This window comes from Labrus bergylta, chromosome 2, assembly GCF_963930695.1.
Source record: "Labrus bergylta chromosome 2, fLabBer1.1, whole genome shotgun sequence".
Lineage (NCBI taxonomy): Eukaryota > Metazoa > Chordata > Actinopteri > Labriformes > Labridae > Labrus > Labrus bergylta.
Window position 1 is genome coordinate 30,736,408 of NC_089196.1, and position 25,630 is coordinate 30,762,037.

At 40.0% G+C, this 25,630-nt stretch overlaps 2 protein-coding genes across 7 annotated transcripts in view; one reads left to right on the forward strand and one right to left on the reverse strand.

Annotated features, from left to right (window-relative positions):
* Positions 1–9,786: 9,786 nt before the first annotated feature.
* On the forward strand, positions 9,787–19,085 carry LOC110000584 (leucine-rich repeat-containing protein 43). Its single transcript, XM_065962144.1, has 12 exons — positions 9,787–9,873; positions 10,004–10,210; positions 11,285–11,395; positions 11,833–11,972; positions 13,246–13,484; positions 13,563–13,726; positions 15,265–15,409; positions 15,787–15,926; positions 16,005–16,094; positions 17,058–17,297; positions 17,555–17,657; positions 18,949–19,085. The coding sequence occupies exons 1-12, from the start codon at positions 9,787–9,789 to the stop codon at positions 19,083–19,085; spliced, it is 1,803 nt and encodes a 600-aa protein (XP_065818216.1).
* Positions 19,086–19,781: 696 nt separating this feature from the next.
* The window catches only part of clip1a (CAP-GLY domain containing linker protein 1a), a 29,928-nt gene continuing 24,079 nt past the window's right edge, over positions 19,782–25,630 (reverse strand). For 5 of the 6 annotated variants that reach the window (XM_065951559.1, XM_065951564.1, XM_065951550.1 and 2 more), the window contains 7 exons: positions 25,563–25,615; positions 25,353–25,373; positions 24,298–24,415; positions 23,858–24,008; positions 23,674–23,726; positions 21,626–21,753; positions 19,782–20,882 (listed from right to left, as the gene is read on the reverse strand). In XM_065951559.1, coding sequence (XP_065807631.1) covers positions 20,654–20,882; positions 21,626–21,753; positions 23,674–23,726; positions 23,858–24,008; positions 24,298–24,415; positions 25,353–25,373; positions 25,563–25,615 — 753 coding nt within the window. In that variant the 3' untranslated portion in view covers positions 19,782–20,653. The remainder of the gene's footprint in view (positions 20,883–21,625; positions 21,754–23,673; positions 23,727–23,857; positions 24,009–24,297; positions 24,416–25,352; positions 25,374–25,562; positions 25,616–25,630) is intronic. The other variant, XM_065951562.1, reaches the window with a different exon arrangement.

Genomic DNA, 25,630 nt, shown 5'->3' on the forward strand with positions numbered 1-25,630 from the left:
AGAGGTGGTTGGCGGTGATGGTCTGCTGCCCGTACCCGACCAGCTCTGTGATCTGCTGGGACTCACAGGTGGTGCTGGGGACGTGTGGGGAAGAGTTCTGCAGGAGACAAAGCTCATCATTAGGATTCCAAAGTCTCATTTACTAAAGCATTGTTCTTTGTTTGTATTTAGGGGAATTCATATTTTATTTTCTCAGAATTTGTTTTCTTCTGCGTTTCATTTCTCTTTCATCGTGTCAAATTATTCGATTCCTACATTTAGCCTAAATTGCTGATTAACAACTGCACTTTCAAAAAAGAGGAGACGTATTAAACGTATTAAATGTAAACAGAATGATGATTTACTGAACTTAGAAACCCCATATTTTATTATAAAATAGCACAAAGACAAAATCTTGAATGTTAAAACTGAAAAAAATGTATTTATTTTGGAAAATTGTTTTTATTTTAATTTGATGTCGACAACTTGTTTCAAAAAATGTGAGATGTTGGCGACAGAAGGCATGAATAGTTGTGAAATGCTAAAAACTTGATGGAACATCTCGCAGATAATGAGGATAACTTTAATCAGGTTGTTCACATGATTGGGTATAAAAAGGTCATCCCAGAGAGGCTGAGTCTTCCTTAGAGCAAAGATGGGGAGTGGTTCACCTCTCTGTGAAATAGTGCAACACTTCAAGAATAATGTTTGCAAAGAATCTGATGATTTCTGATGCAACATGTGAAGATTCAGAGAATCTGAAGAAACCTCTGTAAGCAAAGGGGAAGGCCAAAAGCCTAGGGTGTGAACTAAAGGCCCTCAGACCACCATGCATCACAAACATATTCTGTGATGGACATCAATGCATGGGCAAAGAATCACTTCCAGAAACCATCGTCTGTGAGTTCAGTTCGTGTCTGCATTCACAAATACAAGTTGAAACTCCACCAAGAGGAAACCGTATAGAAACAGGATCCAGAAACATCTCTGCATGTTCTGGGCTCGAGGTTATTTAAGATGGAGGAGAAGAAGAAACTTGCCCTGTGGTCAAAATGTTAATTTCTGTGTGGCCAGGAGAGGGCACATCTAGCTATATAGAATGGAGGTGCATTAATGCATTGGATTGGTTCCCAACCTGCGGTCCTGATTTCTGACTCTATCCACTGTCCTGTTTCTAAATAAAAGCCCAAAAACTAAACTTTTAAAACATTAGATTTGAAAACTTTGACTAAAATCACGATGAAACACTTACTCAATACCAAACAGTGTTTGGTAAGAACAAGTGTGTGTCGACCTATTCTGTTGGGATTTGTCTATGAAAACTATTAAAATGGATGTTAATGATTATTTCACCAAGACATGTCGAAGCACGTTCTGGATGCGTTACTACAGCATGGCTCTGAAATACAAAATAGTCTGTGTGATGGTCTTCCTGCAGTCCTGACTTGTCACCCAGTAAAAATACTTTCAATGTGTGTAAAATGCAAAAGTAACATCTGGAGCATTATGAAACCTAAGGAGACCCTGAACTTGTTGAACAGCTGAAATCCTAAATCAAACAAGAATTATGAAATATGCAACTTTCGACAGACACTAATTCACTTATGTCCTAAAGGGCTTGCAAAGTGTTGCGAAATTAAAATAACTGATAGTACAGAGTGATGAATATGATCCTGTCTGTCGCAACTTTATTTACAACATGAATCTGACATCAAATGAATGGGCATTTCTTTTCCCCAAAGCAAAAAGATTTCTCACTTTCGACATTTGACGTGTTGTGTTTTTGCTGTTTCAATTAAAAACGGGATATCAGTGTTTTGCACATCATCATAACCTTTTTTTTGGAAACGGCCTCGTGCAGTATCCAGCCTCTTAGGATACAGAGCATCACTTTTTGAAGCTGCGTGCGTCAGTAGGAATTGTCTCCCACCTGAACACACTATGTCATTACGGTAGAGCTGTCGTTTTAAAGCATCAGCTATGATGATCAAAATAACGCATTCTGAACAGTTTTGAACTTTAAGGATATTTGTAGCCAATCTTCCTATCGGTTGCTCTTTCCCTTTTTTATATCCAGAGCTCATTCAAAACTTTACATGCAATAAAACATTTTCTGTGCAACTATTTAAAACAAGTCTGGAGCCTGGATGTTCTTCCATCAAGGAAGGTAGTACTCGATGTAAAACCTTCAGTATGAATAGCCATACACCCTGGACATAATCTCCTATGATAAACAAGAAAGCAGTGAAATCAATCCTTACGAGTTGTTGCAGAGTGTTTAGGATGAGATCCTTCATTATCTGGAGAGTGTCGCTCACGGCCTCGGCGTCTCTTGCTTCTCTCACAGGTCCACAGGCTGCTTGTGCAATGAGCAGGTACATGAAGAAGAGCACTGAAAGAGTGACAAGGAGATAAGGAAAAGGTTTGAATACACACAGGCATAGAGAGAGAGAGAGAGAGAGAGAGTCACCACAGAGAGTTTGAAAGTTGTGCAACGTTACCCGCAGAAGTTTCAGTTCTGCCTGCTTCAAGAATAAAAAAACAGCTGCACTCTCTTACCTGTATTACGGTAATCCATCACGGCAGCGGGTTTTGGTCAGTCAGCAACAGGTTTATTCTAATGTGACACTTTCCCCTCCATGTTTCGAGGATCATATTTATAAGGACTCCTGGGATTAATAATTTCTATGACGTCATAAAAGACGTACGGCAGAAAAGGTATCCAGGATTAATTTTGAATTGATTGGGGGTTTCCTTAGGAATCCCTTCCTCCTCCTCTTCCTCCGAAATATCGCGTGGGAGTTTATCAAAAGTCTGATTACATCTTTGTAAGCCAAAATGTGTAAAAAAAAAAAAATATATATATATATAAAAAAAAAAAAAAAATGAAAAGGGGTTTCATGCTTCACATGTTCGGAATGGGTTTATCTTTTCTTTTTTAATACGAACAATACCTAAGTAAAACAAAATTAAATAAAAAATCATTATCTTTTGTGATTTATAAAAACAAATATGCAGCCTATGTTTGTATTTGAGTACAGGCTTCAGTTTAAGCCTATATCATAATGCAGACATTTCTGTTCTGACAGGGTCGGACTCAAGTTTCGTTCAGTGCCAATAATGGTTTGCCATTATTTTATGAGGTGCCGATTGTAAAAACGTTGTTATATATATATATATATATATATATATATATATATATATATATATATATATATATATATATACATATATATTAGATATATTAGATATATTTAGTTAATATCCTTCACATTTAGCTCGTTTTACACATAAATAATTGCAAAGATTTAGATATAACATTTAGATTTAACATTTAGATTTAGATTTAATATTTAGATTTTACATTTAGATTTTACATTTAGATTTATTATTAAATATTTCTTCAACACATAAACTTTGCAATTATTAATGTGTAAAACGAGCTAAATGTGAAGGATATTAACTAAATATTGAAAATATATCTAAAATATATATATATAACAACGTTTTTACAATCGGCACCCCATATTATTTGTCCAGTTTGTTTTTTAAATTATTATTATTGTCATGTTTGGTAACTGAGTAACACTGTTGGCATGCACCTGAGGTTACACGAGTAGGTAGGCAGGTATAGAGCACCATGTATGCACCGGGGTTGCATCAGGCCTACTTTTTAACAAGCAGAAACCTCCAGTGTTGAAAAATGAAGCCATCGCGGAAGTGCAAAAACCTTAAAAAAAACTAGCTAGGTCTTATTAGCTCATGTCTCGATTGGCACACACTGTACGTGGATGATTTATCTAATAAATTTATTTTATGAAGTGTTTTTCTCAACAAGGCGTGTAGCCCACAGCTCTCAGCCTGTTGTTAGGTTGACTTAAAGTTAGGGTGTGACAGCACGGAGCTCGACTCCCTGCAGTAACAGATGAGTTCCGTCACCCAGGCTTTGATCATCGATATTTACGGCCTATAGTTACAACCCAAAAAGGAAATAATTATTTATAAAAGATTTATTATGTATTCCAGCATCCAGTCAAAATGAAGCAGTACAGGGTATACGTCAATATAAATACAGTTATGACTATAAATACATGTAGAAAACGTTAAAGGCTTTATGTGATTGTTTGATCCAGCAGATGTCGCCCTTGAGCTCCAGCATGAAACCAAAACAACTTGCGCTGCATTGTTGTTAGCATGCTAATGCAAGTGATCTTTATTATGCAGGTATCTTCACACTGCATGTAAATTTACCTGAAATGAGCGTGATCTAGAAACACAGTTAAGCAGTGAGTACAGTATGTTATTCTTCTTTTCTCTAGTCCCTCAATTAAACAACTTTTATACACGAGGGGAGGAGTCAGCCAGCCGTCCTGGCGATGTAAACAAACTGAAGATAGGACTCTGAAAACTCTGAAAACATCACAGACAGTCATGACTCACAGAGTTATTTTCAGAGGATGTACTTGATTTATATTATATTTAAGTGTGAAAAAAATGAAGGACGCATCTCAAGCCTTTAAATATCATCAAAACAAACAAATAATAAAATAAAATAAATAAATAAATATACTACAGGGGCGGCTGTGCCTCAGTGGTCGTATCTTATCCGGAAGGTCTGTGGTTTGATCCCCAGCTCCTGCAGCCACATGTCCGATGTGTCGTTGGGCAAGACACTTAACCCCAAATTGCTACTGCTGCTTCGTTGGCAGCACATAAATGTGAATAAATAGGATTATTAGCGAATACTGATGGATGCTTTACATAGCAGCCTCTGCCATCAGTGTGTGAATGTGTAGGTGTGACCTGTGGAGTTCTCAGGGACTTTAACAGGAGGAAAGTTTGCCTGTGAAACTCTCAACCCATTTTCTGGAAAAGTACATTATTTTAAAGCCAAGTACTTTCAAACTGTAATCATCTTTGATTTCTAAATTTCTGTGGCTACAGCTCTGTTTTACATCCCTGCTTGACCGTGCGTATTTAACTGCTGCTTTGAATGGGTTATGAAACTGTTGAATGTTATTGAGGATCTTGATGATTTTCTCCTCTTGCTTGGTGAGATTTCTAATGATTTTTGGCATGAAATCTTCAAGGTAGTGGTTGATTTCACAGATGGAGTCCAGGATTTCTGTGGCGTTGGTTCCCACTGGAAATGTTAGTCCCTCGGGAGGCTCTGTTCTGTTATTCGGTGGATCTTTGTCAAACATAAGCTTCACCTAGAGAGGACAATATGATAAAGTCAGAAATGCAGAGCAGAGCAGCATCTTTTACAATCTATAGCCTAACTGTGGTTCTCAACTGGTGGGCCGGGACCCAAAAGTGGGCTGCAGCGGGACTTTCAGTGGGTCGCCAATGTGGGAAAACGTGTTAAAATGTCTATGAATTGCTTTTTAAACATGTTTGTTTTGTTCCATCTCTTTGTTCTAGCACATGTTTTGTTCTGTCTGGTAGAGTCGGTCGTATCACAACAGGAAGGTTGGGGGTTCGATCCCCAGCTCCTGCAGCAACATGTCCGATGTGTCCTTGGGCAAGACACCTAAACCCGAATACTCCCGCTGCTTCATCGGGGAGTGTGAATGAAACTTTACATAGCACAGTGTGAAGTGAATGTGTAGGTGTGACCTGAGGTGTAAAAGCACTTTGAGAAGTCAGAAGATTAGAAAAGAGCTACACAAGCTCAAGTCCAGTTCCCATTTTTCTTTAAATAAATCTGATAGGTTGAAATATACGATTTTAGTGGTTGGTGGTGGGTCTTCCAGAGGCTAGACCAGTTGAGAATCACTGATCTGGAGAATCACTTTCTGTGCACTATATCAAGAATATTCGCTAATAAAATACAGTGTAAGTACGTACGTAATCATTTTCTGCCGTCAGTAGATCACACCAAGAGACCGACACGGCCTTCATGTTCACCCGAATATTGCTCACTTGGTTGAGAACACTTGGAATTGGTTGAGAGGCCATGAACAAGACGTGCAGCATCACGATGCAACATAGCAGGCATTCTGCCATAGAAAAAAACATGATGTTATCATCTGCATAGAAGGTGAACGGTACGTTTTCTCAAGTCAGAATGATATCAAAATCACAAAGTCAAAAGTCAAAATTGAAATAACATTGAAGAATGGATTGAAGAAGTCAAAACTAAAGAAATAACTATTTAATTTTTAACCAGTAGTAGAGGCCACAAGCTAAAATGTATTTGATGTCTTCAAGGTGTTCTCCCTCCATACACTTTTCACAGTTCAGCTTTTCTTCTTCACAACAATCAATTCTTCTACAATCAATTCAAGCCCATTTTTTTACACAAGCACTTAGAGTGACATGAATTTCATTTTCTCAACACATATAATAACATTTTAGTTTTAAATAAAACTTACCTTTACCACGAGACATACTGAATATTTGGTCTTATTGCAGATTGCTCCTACACTGGCACTGGCTGGCATTATTTCGATACATATATATAGAGAGAGAGAGAGCATGTGACTTTTTCTTAGCATGGCAACATTTGGTTGATGACGCCTTTGTTGCAGTATCATTTTGAGAAATGTAGGGCAGTGGCTCGTTGTGGTGATGGCATGTACCCAGCCACAGAGTTAACTTGATGTTTATCAGTCAATTCAAAAAAAAAGACTGCTTTGATCTCTCATTGATCATTTGACTCAGAAATGGTTTTTATGATGCTTAACAGGAGTATGAAGTAAAATATGTTTTTATGATGCTTAACAAGAGTATGTGCCTTTGGTATCCCTAGAACGCATTTTTTTCGTTTTTTACAGATTAGGCATTATGTACAGGGTTTAATTCCACGGTTCCCTTCTCCATTTCTCTCTGTCAAACCAATGTCAAAAGGGATAATGTCTAACCTATACAACCTTATTTCTAAGTTGCACTGTCCCTCTATGACTGCTATCAGAACAGCTTGGGAACCGGACCTAGGCTTTACTTTTTCGGACAACATATGGGATTTAACCCTTAAACGTGTGCACTCTTCTTCCTTGTGTGCCCGTCATGCTCTTTTGCAGTTTAAAGTAGTTCATCGCATTCATATATCTAAAACCAAATTGGCTCGCATGTATCCTGATGTTGACCCAACTTGTGATAAATGTAAAGGTGCTGTACAGGTGCTGATGTATTGGACTTGTCCCGCTTTAGCTTAATTCTGGACATAATTTTTCCAAACTATGTCAGAGATACTTCACCACCAATTTCAGCCAAACCCTTTGACCGCTATCTTTGGCATATCTCCAGATTCGGACCTGCCAAAAGCAAACTCTAGTTTGGGGTGTGTTACTGCATCCTATATACCAACATAACTCTTAAATGCAACTCGGCTTCCTGCCCTCATCTGTACAGATGTGTTTATTGTTGACCTTGACCTTTTATTATTCAGAATGTGACTTCTAGGTACAGCAGTGGTTGTTTGTCGTCAGGATTGGGCTTGTCTCCATGATGACATGTATCAATCAATCAAATCAATCAATTTTTATTTGTATAGCGTCAACTCATAACAAGTGTTATCTCGAGACACTTTACAAAAAGCAGGTAAAATACCTTACTCTTTGTCTATTAACATTACAAAAGAGCAGGTAAAAGACCTTATTCATTGTTGTGTTACAAAGATATCCATATGAGTGTTTTTGTTAAGGGTGGGTGGGGGGAAGAAAAGAAAAATATTTCCCTGTACAGTAAAAGCTATTTTCTTTCTTTCAATAAAAAGTATGAAGTATGGAGTATGAAGTAAAAGATGTTTTTATGATGCTTAAAATGAGTATGAAGTAAATTTTACTTTATTCTGTGTGAATCACGCTGTAGATGTCTTTCCAATATTTCAAAAGAAGGCCTGAATCATTTAGATCAAAGTCAAGGAAGCAAGGCACTGTCACCTTCACTGTTATCTTGTAACGTGGTTCAGATTAGACTTTTTTAAAAATTATTATTATTATTAATGACACAGTTTTGCTTATTTCCTTTTTCCAGTCTGAGGGATTCCTGTTTCTTTCGACCCATGACGACGTCCAAACCGTGATGCAAAGTTGGAAAGACTCTCTATCTGATAAAGAGTTTCCTAATGACAAGCCAAGTGAGACACCCTTACTGCAGATAACCCACTACAGGACGTTTACACCATTCATTTCAGCTCGATCAACAGCAAACCGAGATAACAATAGATTAATGCATCAGTCACTCAAGATGCACACAGCTCCACTCCGCAGTGGAAATTATGTTTAGTGTTGTTTAATGTTTAGTCTGCAAAAAAAGTCCAACTCATAGTCATTACTTGGCTTTTGTTGGATGGGGGTTGTTGCTGCTGTATAAACTCAATGATGAAATCACGAAACAGACTGTGGCTTATTCTACGGTTTAATCGGCCGAGGTCAGACAGTTACAACAGAACACAAATTGTTAACAATCACAAACTGACAAAGTTTCTATGTTAACAAACTTGCTTATATTTTTGCTAGAAGGTACATCCAACAAATTCTTGGCTACTTTGGTACATCTCTAAGGCAAGAAAGAAGACTTCATTTCATTCTTAGCAAACCTTCGCTTACAACAGGCAGTTGGCTCCAAAACAAATATAACTCTGCTGCTATGAGATGTCTTACATAGATATGGTTACAGCTTCAACTTAAGAGAAGAGTTACTCTAAGATGGCAGACAGATTTAAATGGTTCATTCACAAAGTTAGCAAAATGTATGAATTCATGAAAATTCGTACTAACAGCCTTGAAGATTTCAAATGACAAATCATCAATCTAATTATATGTTAGAAATATTATTCATAAAGCCTTTTGAAACATTGGTGTACCTTTCTCTCCAGCTCTTTTAAAGTCTTTATATATGATTTTTCACACTTAAATATAATATAACTCAAGTATCTCCTCTGAAAATAACTCTGTGAGTCATGACTGTCTACAATGGGTGTAACACCCGAGTCCCACTGTCTGTGATGTTTTCAGAGTTTTCAGAGTCCTATCTTCACTTTGTTTACATCGCCAGGACGGCCGGCTGACTCCTCCCCTCGTGTATAAAAGTTGTTTAATTGAGGGACTAGAGAAAAGAAGAATAACATACTGTACTCACTGCTTAACTGTGTTTCTAGATCACGCTCATTTCAGGTAAATTTACATGCAGTGTGAAGATACCAGCAGAATAAAGATCACTAGCATTAGCATGCTAACACAACAATGCACCGCGAGTTGTTTTGGTTTCATGCTGGTGCTCAAGGGCGACATCTGCTGGATCAAAAAAACGCATATAAAGCCTTTAAACCGACATTTATACTGTCAGATAGATTTAATTGTTCACAAACTTTTATGGCCTTAAGAGCATACATTAACTCATACACCAACAAGAGGTTGGTGGTTTTACCTTAACTGTTCTCATCTTTTATTCACACACATGCCCTTCTACAGGCAGGTGTTGCAAGATTTATTTTCTGAGGATGCTCAGCTCATTTGGAGCCAGTGAGAAGATGTGTGTTAAAGCATCAGAGGCCGCCAGATGTGTGCAGCTGGATAAGCAGCAGAAATGTAACCTGCAGTTGCAGTAAAAAAAAGGTATAAGCTGAGATGTTGGAAGTTTGAATTGCTTTACCTGCACACACACATACGCTCAGTGCACTTCTCCTGGAGAGAGTCCAGGCTGTTACCAGGCAACAGGCAGCCATTTGTAAACAAACACCAGAGGCTTGTTCCCTTCATGACTGACCAAAGACAAACTGACCATACATTACACACTGATGCTATGCTGTGTTTCTCCTCTATGTTGCAGAAGAAAAAGCAGGGGCTTCTGTTGACAAACATGAGCTCAAACACACTTTCTGCAGTGTTGAAGAAGCTCATTCAGCGCCTGTGTCTGGAGGATTTTCCCTGTGGATACGGCAGCTGGGTGAGTTGTTGTCAGCTATGAATTGGTTTGCATAATAAAACATTCCTATCTCTATTGTGGTAAAAGACCCTCTCATTTGCTGCATGCATGCTTGTTAGATTGCAACTAAGCATACTAACTTTCTTCTTAGAGAACAACCAATTCAAAGGGAGCAGAAACAGAGGAGACAGACGCCCTCCTCGACATGCTGAGCTGCAGTCACTCTCCATGGCGGGTCGATGCTTCATGGAGCCCCCAGGCTTCAGCTCTGAGACGGATAGCTGTGCTCACACCCGAACGCCTGAGTACTGACTTTGTCTACAGATACTTTAGCACACTTCGCGTCGTGGACAAGGAGGTGAGTTAACTCATATTAAACCTCAAATGTTATCATTGAGAAGTGCTCACCAGCCCTACAGTGTTTTGTCAAAACTGGTCACCCTATCCTGCTGTTTAGTGCCGTGGCATTCATGAAAAAAAAGTAAAACCTCAAAACAATAAAAGAACCTAAAACAGTAAAAAGCTTTAAAAATGTTTTTTTTAAAAAGACATAAACGCAGTTAAACAGAAAAAAAACAATATAAAGAAATTGAGGATGTTAGGGAAATTGTTTAGCACTAAGAGTCTTTACCAATTAAACAAGATGTAAGATAAAATATAACTTCCCCTAACCTATGATTTGAGGTTTTGTCTCCTAAATGTGAAAGGGGGCGGGGGGGGGGGGGGGGGGGGGAGATATGTGAGGAAAGAGAAACAAAGACAGAGGAGACAAATTTCTTGCCTGAAATGTTAATCACATACACACATAGTCAAAAAAAAAGCCAGATGTTTACAGCCTGGGGTGACAGCAGCTCAGTCTGTAGGGACTTGGGTTAAAGATAGGGAGGTTCGACAGTTCAAGTAAATAGGTCGTGCTAAAAGGTGGTGCCTAAAGAAGCGGATATACTCTTAATTTCCCCCCCAAATGTTTTCAGTCCAGCAGAGGATAAACGGCCTCTGTTATAAACTGTGACATGTAAGAGTACTCTTACATAGTCAGTGTGTAACTAGCCAGCCAGAGACATAGTGGAGAGGGTCATCTGTTCATATACTAGGAAAGAAAATGGAGTATTCTACTGAATCAGGGATTTAGAAGTGAGTACAGGACTCTATGGAGACTGTAAAATAAGAGGGTATGTGCAGTTATACACTACACCACTGGAAATAATTCTGATTAGCCCATGTCTCCATTTAACCTATCATCAGAGCCCAAACAGCATGGTCACCTTCAACACAAACACGCGCCCGTACATGCAAGCTCCAGGTAGTGACAACGCTGATACTATAGCCAACCACTCAGCCCCTAACGGCCCCCATAAACACAATGCAACGATTCCCATTTTAACATTATTATTGTTACTAAACTAGATGTTTCTCCTGTGTTGTTCTTCAGGTGTCAGTTATTGATGACGGCCTGTTGAGGTTCTCAAAGCTGGAGGAATTGGTGCTGAGCGCCAACAGAATCTCCCAGATCCCTGCAGAAAACCTTCCCAGCACTTTGAAGGTGAGTCCTGCACCGGCTCACCCAGCGTCTCCTCTCTCAGAGTGTTGGCATTAAAGCTCCAGTGAGGATTGTTTAAGGGGTGAAGAAACAAAGGAATTAAACCTGATGCTGTCAAAGATATCGACCACACACTGACTTTTCCGGCAAAGAGTGTTTTTTTTTTTTACAAATCTACAGGATGGGTTTATTCATCAGAAAACATGATTTATGCAATTCCAAGACAAGATCAGCAAAAAAATAAGAAGACGTACCACTATGTCAACAGACTCAAAATCTAAATGTCCTCACATCCTTTCTGTGTCATCACTGGTTACTGTGAAGTCACTGGGTTGGGGAATGCATCATCGTGCAACATGACTAAAGGTTTTCAAAACATCAAAGTGTAGCAGGTGTTGTGAAAAAAGTGCTTTGTTGTCGTCAATCTTTTTCTTTCAAAGATTTTGGAGCTTTGTGCCAACGAGGTGTCTGCTCTGAGTGGTCTCACCAGGCGCCCGCCTCCTCGCCTGCAGTACCTCGGCCTCGGCGCAAACAGACTGGGCTCCCATGACGACGCTTCTCATCTTACAGGAAGGCACTGGTAAGCTCTTACATGTAAACACACACCCAGACAGCCTCAAAGTCACATTTCTGCAACATGTCAGGTAAACTTATTCTACAATTAGCAGACTTTTATCCAAAGCGACGTACATCAGAGAGTAAGAACAACACAAGCAAGGATCTAGAAAAAAGGGAACAATGTCAGTAAGAGCAAACGATCAGCTTTGAGTCTGATTGGACACACAGGTGCTGACAGGAAGTGACCAGAGGCAAAGCACAACATTGAGGGCAGTTCTTGAGAGCTCTAATCAGTATAGAAACCATCCAATCATCATCAACCCTCATCATTAAGGTCGTAGGTATTCATGTGTGAACGCAGCTGAGGCAACAAGTTTTCCTGCCAACAAACTGCTGCTGCTGTTTTCAAACCACATCAACTAAAATGTGGTTTCAGGGGAAGTGAAGATTTCACACAAAGCGACTCCCTCTCTCTCGTTAGTCAGCTGATATCAAAGTGATTTAGCCTGTAAAAGGTTTATAATTAAAGGGAGCTGCACCTTTATACCTTTTCTTTTTGTTATCATCAGGCAGTAGAGTTATTTAAATCTAAAATAGTCCACCATGGTTCAGATTGTTCTTCATAAAGTTTACTGCTCATCACATGAAAACACTTTTTTTTTTTTTTTTTTTTTAAGATTTATTTTGGGCTTGAGAATGTGGAATGAAAGGGGCCATGGGTGGAAGTGAACTCGGGCCTACCGCTCGGGACGAGAGTCTCAATACATGGGATGTGCGCCCTAACCACTGCGCCACCAGCACGCCCCAAACACTTTAATAATGTTTTATTAAGAGTACAAAGACCCTCAGACAACAGAGATCAACCTTGAAATGAATACCAACAATTACAAGAGATATAAAGCTAGTTTGACATAATTAATATATAGGAAGTAATCAATGATTTTCTTTGCTTTCTTTTGCAAATGTGTGTCTTTAAAGTCTCCCTTCTTTATGGAAGTATGATAATAAATGTCAGGATAACACTTTGAAATAACTCCCATCTGTCTGCACACAATCTGTAAATATCCAAATTTTCTTTCTGTGCTCTCTCTCTCTCTCTCTCTGTCTCTCCCCCTCTCTCTCTCTCTCTCTCTCTGTCTCTTCCCCTCTCTCTCTCTCTCTTTCTCTCTCTCTCTCTCTCTCTCTCTCATAAATAGCCTAAAAATAAATCTTCAAAAAGGACGATTAAGTTAATCTATTTCTTAATTAAAATTTGATTTCATGCAGAAAAAAAACAGATTTCTTTCATACCTCAGGCCTCAGCTGGTGTGTCTGGACCTGAGCGACTGCGAGTTTCAGGACCAGCAGGCCCTCCTGAGCGCTCTGAGCACGCTGCCCTGCCTCAGGACGTTGGTACTGCAGGGAAACCCGTTCACTCTTGCGTCCTGCTACCCCGGCCTCACCGTGGACAGTCTGCCACAGCTCTCCTGCCTGGATGCCGTGTGGATCTCCTCGGAGGAGAGACGTCGTCACAGGGGCCTGACTGACGTGAGAGGTGGGACTGCGGAGGAGTCTCGAGTGTGTGCTGTTGTCACCACATTTATTTCATCAGGATCCTTTTTCCTTCACGCAGATCTGAAAGTGGAGCAGGCATCAGCCACAGTGAGCGTGGGCAGGATGAGGGGAATCCCAGATCCCATGATGGGTGTGGATGAAAACGCTCCTGAGTTCCCCGTCATTACCTGCAGATATCACATCTCATACGACTCCTTTAGTCAACAAGCTCCTGTTACACCGGTGACGTATATCATCCCTGCCCTTCTCTTTGCAGCTGTGGATGTAATTCAGGAGCCCTTTTCACACATTTGTTCCTTAAAATCTTTAGAACATATCAGGACAGCCCACCTGAAATCCTCCTGAGTAGATCTTTCATGGTGTGAAAATACTCCTGAAAACTTCCCAAAAATTTCAGGAATGCAAACAAACAAATATTTTATACCAACTTTACCCGCTGTTTTTCCAACCAGCTTCATAGCAAGATTGTGAGTGCTGTCTGGTTTGATCTGATATGTTATGTGAAGCCAGCAGGCTGCTCTGTGTGATAAATGAGCAGTAACCAGAGTGGGGTCTCTCATATATATTGTAAATATTAATGGACGACCCCCCGTATAGTGCGGTGTACAAGTCAAGAGCTAATAGGACCTTTTTTTTTTTTTTTAACCAGCCTGTAAACATGTTCATTTCTGCTGTAAAAAAGGCTTTTTTGAATGGCTGTGTCTGTGACTTCCTGTACTTCTGCAGCCAGCCTCCAGTACTGCAAAAACTGCAGGATTTTGCACATTTCATTTTTCAACATCAGAGGTTGCCGCTCGGTCTCTCTTCAGATTTTAACAGCAGACCGACAGGAAAAAGTCTAGATAAAGTCAATATAAAAAATATGGTGGTCACACATGTAGCTCACACGTGCAATTTCTGGAAATGTTCTTAGTGCTTTGCATGTGTGATAGTGTTGTAACAGAGACCAAGACATACCAGAGACCAGAGTGCTCAGAGACCAAAATCAGAATCAGAATCAGAATCAGAAATACTTTATTAATCCCAGAGGGAAATTTGATTGTTACAGTTGCTCCAAAATATACAAAATAGCAGTAGAAATATAGTAATAAAAATATTCATCAAATAGAATAGGAAACAAGACCAAGACCATAAATATCACTGAAAAACCATCATCATGTCATTCAGTTAGACCGTAATAACGGGAACGTTATGGCTGTAACTGGGAATAAAAATGAATTATGAATGAATTGAAGTTATTCCTTCTTTTAGAAAGAGGCGTTTTCCTTCTAATCACGTTAATGACATGCAAAAACAACCTGTCAGTGGTCGTCTTGACCGATCTTTGTTTAAAATCTGGAGTCCGCCCAGTCTGAGACCGAGACAAGACCGAGGAAAAATACTTCTGATTCCGAGATTAGACCGAGACCTTCGAAAACTGGTCTTGAGACCAAGACCAGTTTGGAGTACTACAACACTGATGTGTGAAACAGGTTTATTGGCCTTTTTGTTAAGAGCTCTTCTTGGCATGCTACATAGCATCTAGCTCTCTTCCACATTCCCTGGCACACTTCACAATATTGTATTCTTGCATGTTTGTGCTGGTTGAGATTCCTGCTCATGATGAAACACTTTTTTTTAATCCTTGAATTGTTGACATGCCCCTTGTCCTGTTAATGTTTCTGAAAACAACATTCAACATGTTAGAATGTTTCAAAAAAAAAAAATGTCCACTTGAAAATGTCTTTAAAATGTTTGTGTCTTTGTGTTGCTGTTCACAGACGTCGGACAGTGAGCCTAAATTTGTGACAGAAAACATCTCAAGTGATGCCGACCTGCCGTCAAACCAAAACTGTGCAAAAGAAAAAGAATCGTCCACACAGATGGATGCAGACGACCCGATGGTGCACACTGAGGAAACTCATGGTACCAATAACACCCTCGCCTTGTGCGACCTGCAGGAAAACAGATTACTGCACTACCAGCACAAACACTGATAGAGCTGAGTCTGCTGTTTACACAAGAAGATAAAGTTACTCTGCATAGCATTCAACTTTGGAAATAATGTCATCGTGCTGATGAATTATTTACCTTTGTCATGTATCCTGTATTACTGCAATTTTCTTATCGGTTTCTAAAGAATTCAGACCGCTTCCTCCAGAGAAAAGTACAGTCAGACCAGCCAGTGGAGAGTGGTTGCACTCACTGACTCATCTGTGGCTTTATTTCAGATTTGTGTTGCTAACTGTGCAACACCTTGATTTATGCATGCAGCTCCGAACACCTGATTTCCTTTCTCACAGCGTCGAGGTGCAGCACATCAAAGCTGCCGTGGGCCGAGTGCGTGGACTTCAGCGACACACAAACACACGCTGTCGGTGATCTGAGTAGGTTTAAGAGATTCCTCAAACAAGGACTTCATCTTAGGATAGAGGAAGAGAAGGTACAGGAGACAAAGTTCGAGGGATTTGTTTTGACAATTGTGGTCTATTGACTCATATTTGGGTATTTTCCCCTTCAGGTCTTGTCATGGCCCCCACCTTCAGAGGACGTCACTGCAGCCAAACCAAACCCAGCAGATAAAGTGAAGAAAGGCGGGAAAGGAAAAGAAGTGAGCTTGTCTTTTTACTCACGCTGAATCACAAACTGTAAACACCCTGTATTAGTCAATGAATTCACTTTTTAGGAATCATGTATCAGAGGGTGACTGCAACAAAGAAAAGTCCTCACATACTGATCATCTTATGTGTTACAGGTTAGTGTCAAATCAGCTTTATCCAGGTGTTTATATGTCTGCTAAAGACAGAGATAATGTAGATAATGCTGGACTGCATCCTAAGGTTGTCATCAGAATTTTTTGTTCGTCTCCTGAGAGACATGACTTCAAAAAAGAACGACACAGACCGCTTTAATGAGAATATTTGCCTTTAAATCAATACCATGTGTAGATTGACAGATTCTCAATAAACAAAAGAGTGGAGTAGAATAAACGAGCAAACAGAAAACACATGATGCAGATGTTTAATTATGTGCACGGAGAGCACGACGTCCACGTATAATGAACGTCACCACTCCCCCTCGCTTGAATTGAATTCTTCTGAATGTCCTGCTGTGATTCTCACATCAGAGCACTCTAAAAGTTCTAGGTGGATGGGAGGAGAAACTCGGGGTAAAGTCAAAGTCAAAGTGAAAACTTCAGGAGTTTTGTTCAAGTGTGAAAAAACTGATAGAGAGGTAGTTAAGAGAGCTGATGAACACAAAGCGGTGAAACTTAAAATCAAGCAGTGTTTCTAATTTATCAGCAGCAGGTCCTGGGATCAAAGACTATAAATCCCTGTTCTTTTCTGACTGATGGAGGTCAGAAGGTATAAGGAAGTAGACCTAAGAAAGACTTGAAGATCAGAATACGTCAGTGTCTGCGTAGGGTCAAAGAAGACCATCCTCAGAGATCCAGAGTGTCCAGAGTGTGAACGCTTTGTGAGGAGTCATAGTATTGTATCAAAGTTCAAAAATAAGGATTGGGACAACCCTAATGCTTTCAGACATTATAAAACAGTTTATGTCTTTTCTTCAGACCCCAAACAAAGCTGGTTCAAACAAAGACAAGAGTAAAGACAAAAAGAAGAAGTCAGCACAGGATCTGATTCACGACGCCCCCGTCACAAGACTCCTGGCGTCCGTCCACGTCCCCCTGCTGAACCTGCTCAAAACAGGTCAAACAATCGACGTCCTCTGTGAGTTTGGTGTTCTGCATACGGAGTCCGAGTCGGGAGCTGCGCTGACATATAAGAAGGCGAGTTTACACGCAGAGCAGGTTTTTACTGGGGGCTGGTGGAGCAGTGGTTGGTGCGCAGGTTTGAGTCCGACCTGTGGCTACTTTCCCGCTTGTCATTCCCTGATCTCCAACACTGTCCTATCTCTCAAATAAAGGCCCAAAACACCCAAAAATAAATCTTAAAAAAATAATGTTTTTACTCAAACAGTGATTAGCAGAGATCATGTGATCATTATCTGAAAGCTTTGATTTATAGCTTCCATTTATTTATGTGAAATATGTTTTTATAACTTTAGGACCTGGGAAAGAAAACAAAGGAGGATAAGAATAAGGACGAGAAGGCAGCCAAGCAGAGAGGAGGCAGCAGCACCAGACAGAAGAATTCAGCAGCCTCAAAAGGTTAATAAAATCATGTAGATAATAAAGCAAATCGTTTTACTACGGAAGCCCTAAGAGGACATGTATCCGTATTTTAATTATAATGTGGTCATTCCTGATGTTCTCTCAAGATCTCGACTGATTTTTCTCATTGACTCCCTTTTTTCTCCCTTCAGCAAAGATCAATTTATCGCATTAATCTCCTGGTTTCTTATGATATTTGAAAAATTTCTGGCAGTAAATAAAACTAGACATAGGGCCGGTTACTGTTAAAGGCGAGCCACCACATGCAGTATGGGAATTCACCGACTTGGGGACCAAAATGACGCCATCAATATGAACATCTTCAGGCATAATGACGGCAAATCTTTGTTAGGGCGCTGTTACCAAATCACACTCTCACGAAAAGGGCTTGTTTCTGTATTTGTTTTGTGCTCTTGCAACTCTAAAGGACGCAAGATACAGGAGTCATGTTTCAGGATAACGACAGGAAATGACTCGTTTTCAAAGTGAAATAGCGTAACTAAAATGTGTTGATGCATGTCATTCCAAGTAAGTACAGACGTACAGACGTTATTTAAAATGTTGTTGATGTCACTGGGTTTTTTTAAGTAGTTAATTAGAGTCCAGCATAAAGAAAATATTTCAAACATTTTCCTTTGATTGATTAGTCAGTCCTAGTATTTGTCACGCCTCAAGAGTTTTAAACATTGATTTGATTCTTGTAAAAATGGAATCATATCGATACCTGTTTAGGGTCCACAGCAACAAAAGTAGAAGTTCTAGGCACCCAAAATTTGGTTGCAAAAAGTGAAAAGTTGCCAATGTTTTTGTGCAATTTAGACAGTGTGCATGAGTTTGTCTGTAAATCTGATGAACTCATTCCTCCATTAAATTTCTGTCCTATGAAAAAGACACATTTCAATTCAATTCAATTTATCTGTATAGCGTCAACTCATAACAAGTGTTATCTCAAGACACTGTACAAAAGAGCAGGTAAAAGACCTTACTCATTGTTTGTTAACATTACAAAAGAGCAGGTAAAAAGACCTTACTTATTGTTATGTTACAAAGATCCGGCCTATCCATCATGAGCACTTTTAGCAAAGCAGCAAAAGTTACAGTGGTAAGAAAAAACTGCCTTATTAAAAGGCAGAAATCTTCGGCCGGATCCCCGGCTCATGATGAAACAGCCTTCACAGGTCTAGACTGCACCGGGGTTGGAAAGGGATAGGGGGAGAGATGGGATAATTGTATTAATTAAGTTTTGGTACTTTTTGAAGCTATTCCTGTCTCATGTTGTTCTCTGTAGGAAGAGGAAAGGGAAGGAAGGAGAGCGAGACGGACGACCAACAGGAACCAGTGACCGTGGAGTTGAGAGTGGAGCTGGTCAGATGGCGGTCTGCATCTGAAGCTCAGCACGCTCTGACCTCACATCAAAACTCTTAAAGAATAACAGTCGCTTTTATCCTGAGGAGTCATGGCTTTTCTTTCAAGTCAGGCTTTCTTTGGACTGCAGTCAAGGTCAAACTTAGAGTTTTGAATTACATCTGCCAGGGTAAGATTTTAGGCTTAGCTTTACTATATTAGCTTCAACCGGCTTCAGCCAGTGCCGACATGCGTCCATATATTTTATCTACTCCATTTTCCAGAGACTAGTTTTACTATTTCCTCGAGAATAGGAAGCTGGTTTTGTTATCCTGACAAAATCAGTCAAGATCTGGAGCAGAAAACTGAAATTAACTTCTCACAGGAAAGATTATAAAATAAAGAAATCGATATCTCCAGGAAAAAAAGTGAAATTAGCAATTTATAATCCCAACATAATGAAGTACATAACCATAAAACTTCAATCAATGTCCAGGCTTTTTTATTTACTTCAGTATATAAAATGACGCCGCCTTTTTAATCTAATAAGAAAGGGGACTTTAATTATTAATGAATTATTTGTGCACAGCAAAGATGAGAAATAATTTACACCAGAAAGAATGTATTGTCATTTAAAACATTTAAAATTAACAATCAGAATTTAGACTGCAGTACCCATTTCAAACTCTAGGTGTCAGAGTTACATCCTGCTCCTTTAATGAATGTGAGTTTAAAAATCTGGGCACACTGGGCCATTAAATGACAAGTCAACACAGAGAGATTTGATTTAATTTATACATAAATTCCTTTATTTCTTTACAGATATTCAAAACGTTTTGAAGAAATGCCGTAGTATTCAACCGTTTCTTACACAAATTGTCTTTCATCGCAAAGAAACTTTTAGGAAAGGCCCTTTAACTGGAAACTGAGGGGTTACAGGAAGTGTCAAGTGCTCAAATTCTCCCCCCCCCCCGATCATCCAGCACTTCCTTCATAGAGAGACCATAAAAAAAGTTCCTCTTAAAGCCACATAGCCCTGTGTTTCTCTCCCCTTGAACATTCACAAAAAGACACACATCCTATCAAAGCTTCAAAGAGTACATAATATTTCCAGGCTTAAAAAAATAAACTATGGCTCACCTTTTTTGTTGCGCGAACTGACATTTGTTTTCCACTCAATCATTTACAGTTTGAAATAAACACCTTGTATGATACTTTATTTTCTTTGCAATTCCCCCAACAAGCTATGCAAACAATGTCGGGGTTCTGATAAATTAAAAGATCTGAAACAGACGGCCGCTTCTCCCACGATGTGCACCCACCAACAGTAAGTCATCACTCACACAAAACCAGGATATCAAACATTTCTCTTCTCAAGTATTGTACAATAACGCATACAGAGCGCTCACAGCTGTGTGTTATTTGTATTGGATGACTGAAAAGAGATTGTAATGTGACTGTTCTCCTGTAAGAGCGCTTAAGGACTGGCGTGGACGATAATGACGCTTGGCAAAAACAAGCACACCAAACACACACGTAAAAAACCCCAAAAAGCACTGCATGATGGAAGACGATGTGCAAATATATTGATTGTGCGAGCGAGGGTGGGGAGGGGGGGGGGGGGGGGGGGAGGGGGGGGGGAAGGGGCTTCAGAAGGTCTGGTCGTCGTTGCACGAGTCGGTCCAGTGGCCGAAGACCTCACAGATGTCGCAGTAGGGCCGTTCTTCGCCCTTGGTGCCGTGGAAGGTGCTGTGTTCGGGGGAGTCAGGCATCTGCGTCTGTGTGGGACAGTCCTCGGTGTCATGGAGGTCGAAACAGTCGCAGATGTCGCAGAACAGCCTCGGGGGAAGCTTCTTCTTCACAGGTTCTTTGTCATGGCTGCGGGAGAATTAAAGGGGACATGTTATGAAAAACACACTTCTTCAGTGTTTTTGAACATATGTTTGGGTAACCTGAGTGTCTACAGACCCACAACATGTGAAATAAACCCATCCAGTTCTTTGTTTGTGGTCTGCATAAGTCTTACAACACAGAGAAAAATGCTCCGTTTCAAATGTGCTCTCCTTGTGATGTCACAGTGGGATTCTGGTAAAAAAAAAAAATCCCCTCCCCTCCCCTGGTATCTCCACCCATGGACTCCACCTCCAGCCTAGAACAAAACTTTTGCGCAGGTCGGCCATTTTTATTCTCGCTAGTGAAGGAGTGATGTCTACCAGGAAAACTCAGGGGGCGGGGCTCATTGCATTTAAAGAGACACACACACCAAAACGGAGCGTTCTGAGAGAGCTGGTTTATACAGGGTTTATACAAACCTCCTCTGGTGCTTGATTCATGTTATATTTTGACCAAAGCACGGCACAGATGTTTCATTTAGACCACAGGGGACTGTTTGAAAAGATGGAGGAGGGGGAGAATATGTCCTCTTTAAAGAAGCTCCATGTTAATGTAAGCAGGTGATAATATGTGTGCACATAATGCCGTTGGCTGTGCATGGCCTCTAAAATGAATGCAGCGCAGACACAAGACGCAGTATACACATAAAGGGTACATTAACGTGACAGTCCAGTAACACACAGACGTTTAGAGGATGTCTGAGAAAGTCAGCCACGTGTGGGACTCACCTATCGTAGTTGTCCAGCTCACTTGGATTATTGCCGTTGAGAGCAGCTTCAGCCATTTTCTCCAGTTTTTCCTTCTGTTCTTGGTTCTTTCTCTGGAGATCGACGATGACTGAATTCAGGAACTCAATCTGTAAAGGACAAAAAAAGGAGTGTCAGTGGTGCTTACAGCGAAACCATCCATCAACACATTTTTATAAGCAAAATCCTTAAAAAACAAATGTTTATTCAATGTATTATGTGCAAGGACTCTGCCTCTGTGCTGTGACAAATTCCCAGAATAAGAACACAAAATGACTAAGATGGGAAATTGCCACTGTGAGGTGTCAGCCAAAGAAAAACCGAAGCCTGAGATGGATCACTAATCAAGGCAGTAAAAAAACAAAAAACACTATAAGGTTTTCACACTTGCAGAAAACTCCTGAAAAACTCCTGATATTTCCAGGAGAAGCTGCATGTGTGAACACAAACAGCCACATTTTTCATTCGGACTCCACCCGGAGTTTCTCCTGCCAGACCGCTAGTGTTTTTTCTGCCTGAACTCAAAGTGAGCTGATGTGAGAACACAGCAGGATATTATCAGGAGAATTCACCTCGAGCCAATAGGAGAGGGGAGTTTATATACTGTGACTGAAGTCAGTGCATAGAGAGTATGCATACAAGCGATGATCTCTGTGCATGTAATTAAACAGCTGCATTACATTTACATTACCTTTTCTGTTCTCCAGTATGTTATTCTCCGCTGTTTGTTGAAACTGTGATTTCATAGAAAGGCAAATATTCTATAGCGTCGTGTAGCGGACTCTGTTGCTTTGTCCGCTACTTCTGCGTCTTTTTTTTTAACCTCAGGAGACCCCCCGCCCCCCACCCCCCCTCCCATCTGACAGAGGTAGTCTCCTGCTGTGAGGAGCATATGTGAACAGTCAGGTCAGGAGAAACTCCGGTGCAGTCCTTTTGTAATGATCTACATTTTTTTTGCAGTGTATATGTGAAAACAGCTTCAGTGAGTGAAAGTAGATCTGCTGTCTGCTCAGCATCTTTGATGAATGTAGAGATTTTTTGCAGAAAGCTCAGTGAAAGTTTAAGGGAAATGTGTCTTCTGCTTGGTATATTTATGATATTAGTCTATTTTGACAAATATTTGTTGTTTGACCTGTTTTTTAATTTCTCGTATTTTGATCATGTGATGGCTGATCTTTGTTTTTTCAGGAACTTAAGTGATGTGATGCCACCTGCGCTGGTCAGAACATTCACAAAGGGGACATTTTTACTCTCAACGAGTTCCTCCTGGTGAAATAAAGATGACATTTAAAAAAAAAAAAGAGTTCTTGGATCAGGCTTGGTTTTTCTTTGGAAGACAGTTCTGTGTGAACGTGATCTACTGGACGAAACAGTGACGGTGACAGACAAAACATGCACAAGTGAAGCTGATGAAAAACATGAACAAACCGCTGCCTGATGGTGTTGTAGCATTGCCAACATCAGAGACAGGGCAGAGGAGAGGAGAAGAAAAAAAAACGAGATTGAAATTAGGACCTGCCTCCTGCCAGACAACACAGTCAAGTCATCACTGACACCAAGAATACAGTATAACATTTTAGAATAAAGAGCGACTGGAGGAGAGAAGTAAGAAAGCTGATGACACACCCTATTACCCCCCCACACACCTTTAGAAGAACACATTCATGATTCACATAAAATAAGGCGAGTGCTCAGTAGGCTTGTAAAAATGTATAACCAGCTTATTTGAATTACACCTCCATGAAAACATTATACTGTAAAACCAACACAAGCTGTCAGTAAAACTCCAGAGTCTGATGTTGCATCAGAGGAAGTGTTTATTAGTAAATGTCATTTCACAAACAGCATTCAGTAAGACTGTTTCCGTACCACTCATGATTCAAAAGGGGGAATGAGATATTGTCAAATCAGCAGAATCTGTGAGCTGTGGTAGGGAAGAGTCTTAACACTGAGTGTATGAATGAAAACAAACTCTAATCTACTCAAGCTTTGTTTGGTGTTGTTCTAGATGAGAGGAAAGATACACAAACCTGACTCTCTGCAGTCTCTTTATCTTCCCTTAGTTGGTCCAAAACTGCATCACCTGGAGAAAAAAAACACGAGATGAAATGAAATGCAGGAGTAGAAAAGTGAATCTGGTTTGAATGTTTTGTTACCTCACATACATCTAAGCTGCATTAATATCAGAAATATGAAAGTGAGTCGTAGGCTAACCTGAGGACTTGTTAGTGTTTTCAGGGCCTGATTTCAGGTCCTTCTCCAGTCTCTGGACTCGCTCCTGTAGATTAGCCTTGTCCTGCTCCAAGGCCTGGATTGTACCCTGCAGAGTCTTAACGGAGGCACTTTCCCCTCGCAGTACAGCCAGCTGGGAGGAAGAAAACACAGGAAAATATAGAAAACTGTAATGCTGCATTAACCGGAATATGCTGTTAAAGCCTCCTTTCATCCCCCTCTCGTATTTTATAGTTCCCATATCAGACAAACAGGAGACCTTTGGGGGCAAGAAGTCAAGAAGTTTAGCTGTTCAAATCACTGTACAAACTGACACTCCTACAAGCCCTCGCATCATCTTCATCTGAGTGGACTCGTTTTGTGCGAGCTCAACAGTTGTGATAATACTATAAACTAAGTCCAGTCACACATTTGATTCTCACCTCACTCTTCAGGTTTTCCACCTGCTGGTCCTTCTCTGATACTAAGGCACTGTTTTTATTGATGGACTGTTGGAGGGCGCCTTTCTCCTTGTCAAACTTCTCCTTCAAGGTGCTCTCACTGTCAAATACACACAAAGCAAACTCAGTCACAGAAATGACACGACACGGAGAGAGTCTGACCCCGATTCACTGAATTATTTCTCAGTTTATTTTCAACTTTGGACTTCAAACTCTTCACCTTTGTTTGAAGACACCACATGTCCTGAGAGTCTTTTATTTTTAAACTTGATTATTATAATTGGCATACTTTACATTTATTTTCTTAAGTGGAGAAATAAAGCAGGTGTGATGGTGCACAAAACAAACCAACAAGCAGTAAAAGTGCCTTTACACATTTTGTATATGACTTGGGATGTGTTGTGATGTGAGTTTAGTTAAAGTCACATCACACTTCAAACTAGAGCCAGACCGATTAATCAGCCGATCAAGTAACTATCGGTATTGGCTAACTTTTTTGCAACGATTTTTGTAGATTTATTCACTTAGTCAAAAATCATTTCATTTGAGTTGCATTGTATTACACTAGCAGTTCAGTTGCTGACTTTCACCAGCAGAGTGTGCTATATGGATAACAACAAGCATCATCACTCTCCACAGTGTCAAGAGGTGATGCACGTACATGCACATTTACTTTCCACAAGTGTGGATGTGTTTGATAACTGCATTTGAGAGATCGACAAAATAAATGTGTATATCTATATCTACGGATCGAAGATAAATCTGAAACAGATATCGGCCAATATATCGGTATCGGATGTTTTTTCTCCGTAATATCAATATCGGTATTGGCCCTAAAAATTCCAAATCGGTCGGGCCCTACTTTAAACCTACAAACATTTGCATATGTGCATCTAAAAGCAAGCCAGTATGAAAAACAAAGTGACAGTCTGCACTTGTTCCTAAATATCTGCTCACATATACAACATGTGTTTCATATATCTGGACTATAACGTGGTGTTGACAGACATCAGATGATACTAAAAGGTGTGAAGTACCTGAAGGCGTTATGTGGCAGGCTTTGAAGGAAAAGAACAGCATGAAATACCGCTCAAAAATGCATGACATATTTGCAGGCATTATACAGGTCAAAGAATGTTTCCCTTAGAGGACAACTTACATTTAAGTATTTGTGGAATTGCAAAATTGTAAAAAAAAAAAAGAAAGAAAAAAGCACATCAGCCATGAATGAAAAGGCCTTCTCCTACCTTTGCTTCATCTCTTTCAGCTGTTTCTTGAGTTTGGAGTGCTCATCTTTGAGCTAGGGGGAAAAAGA

Bases quoted from the DNA above. Each gene is read 5' to 3' on its own strand.
- LOC110000584 (XM_065962144.1), top strand. From the start codon at position 9,787: ATGAGCTCAAACACACTTTCTGCAGTGTTGAAGAAGCTCATTCAGCGC. The intron at 10,211-11,284 runs GTGAGTTAACTC...GTTGTTCTTCAG, and splicing joins TTCGCGTCGTGGACAAGGAG to GTGTCAGTTATTGATGACGG. The intron at 13,485-13,562 runs GTGGGACTGCGG...TCCTTCACGCAG, and splicing joins GGGCCTGACTGACGTGAGAG to ATCTGAAAGTGGAGCAGGCA.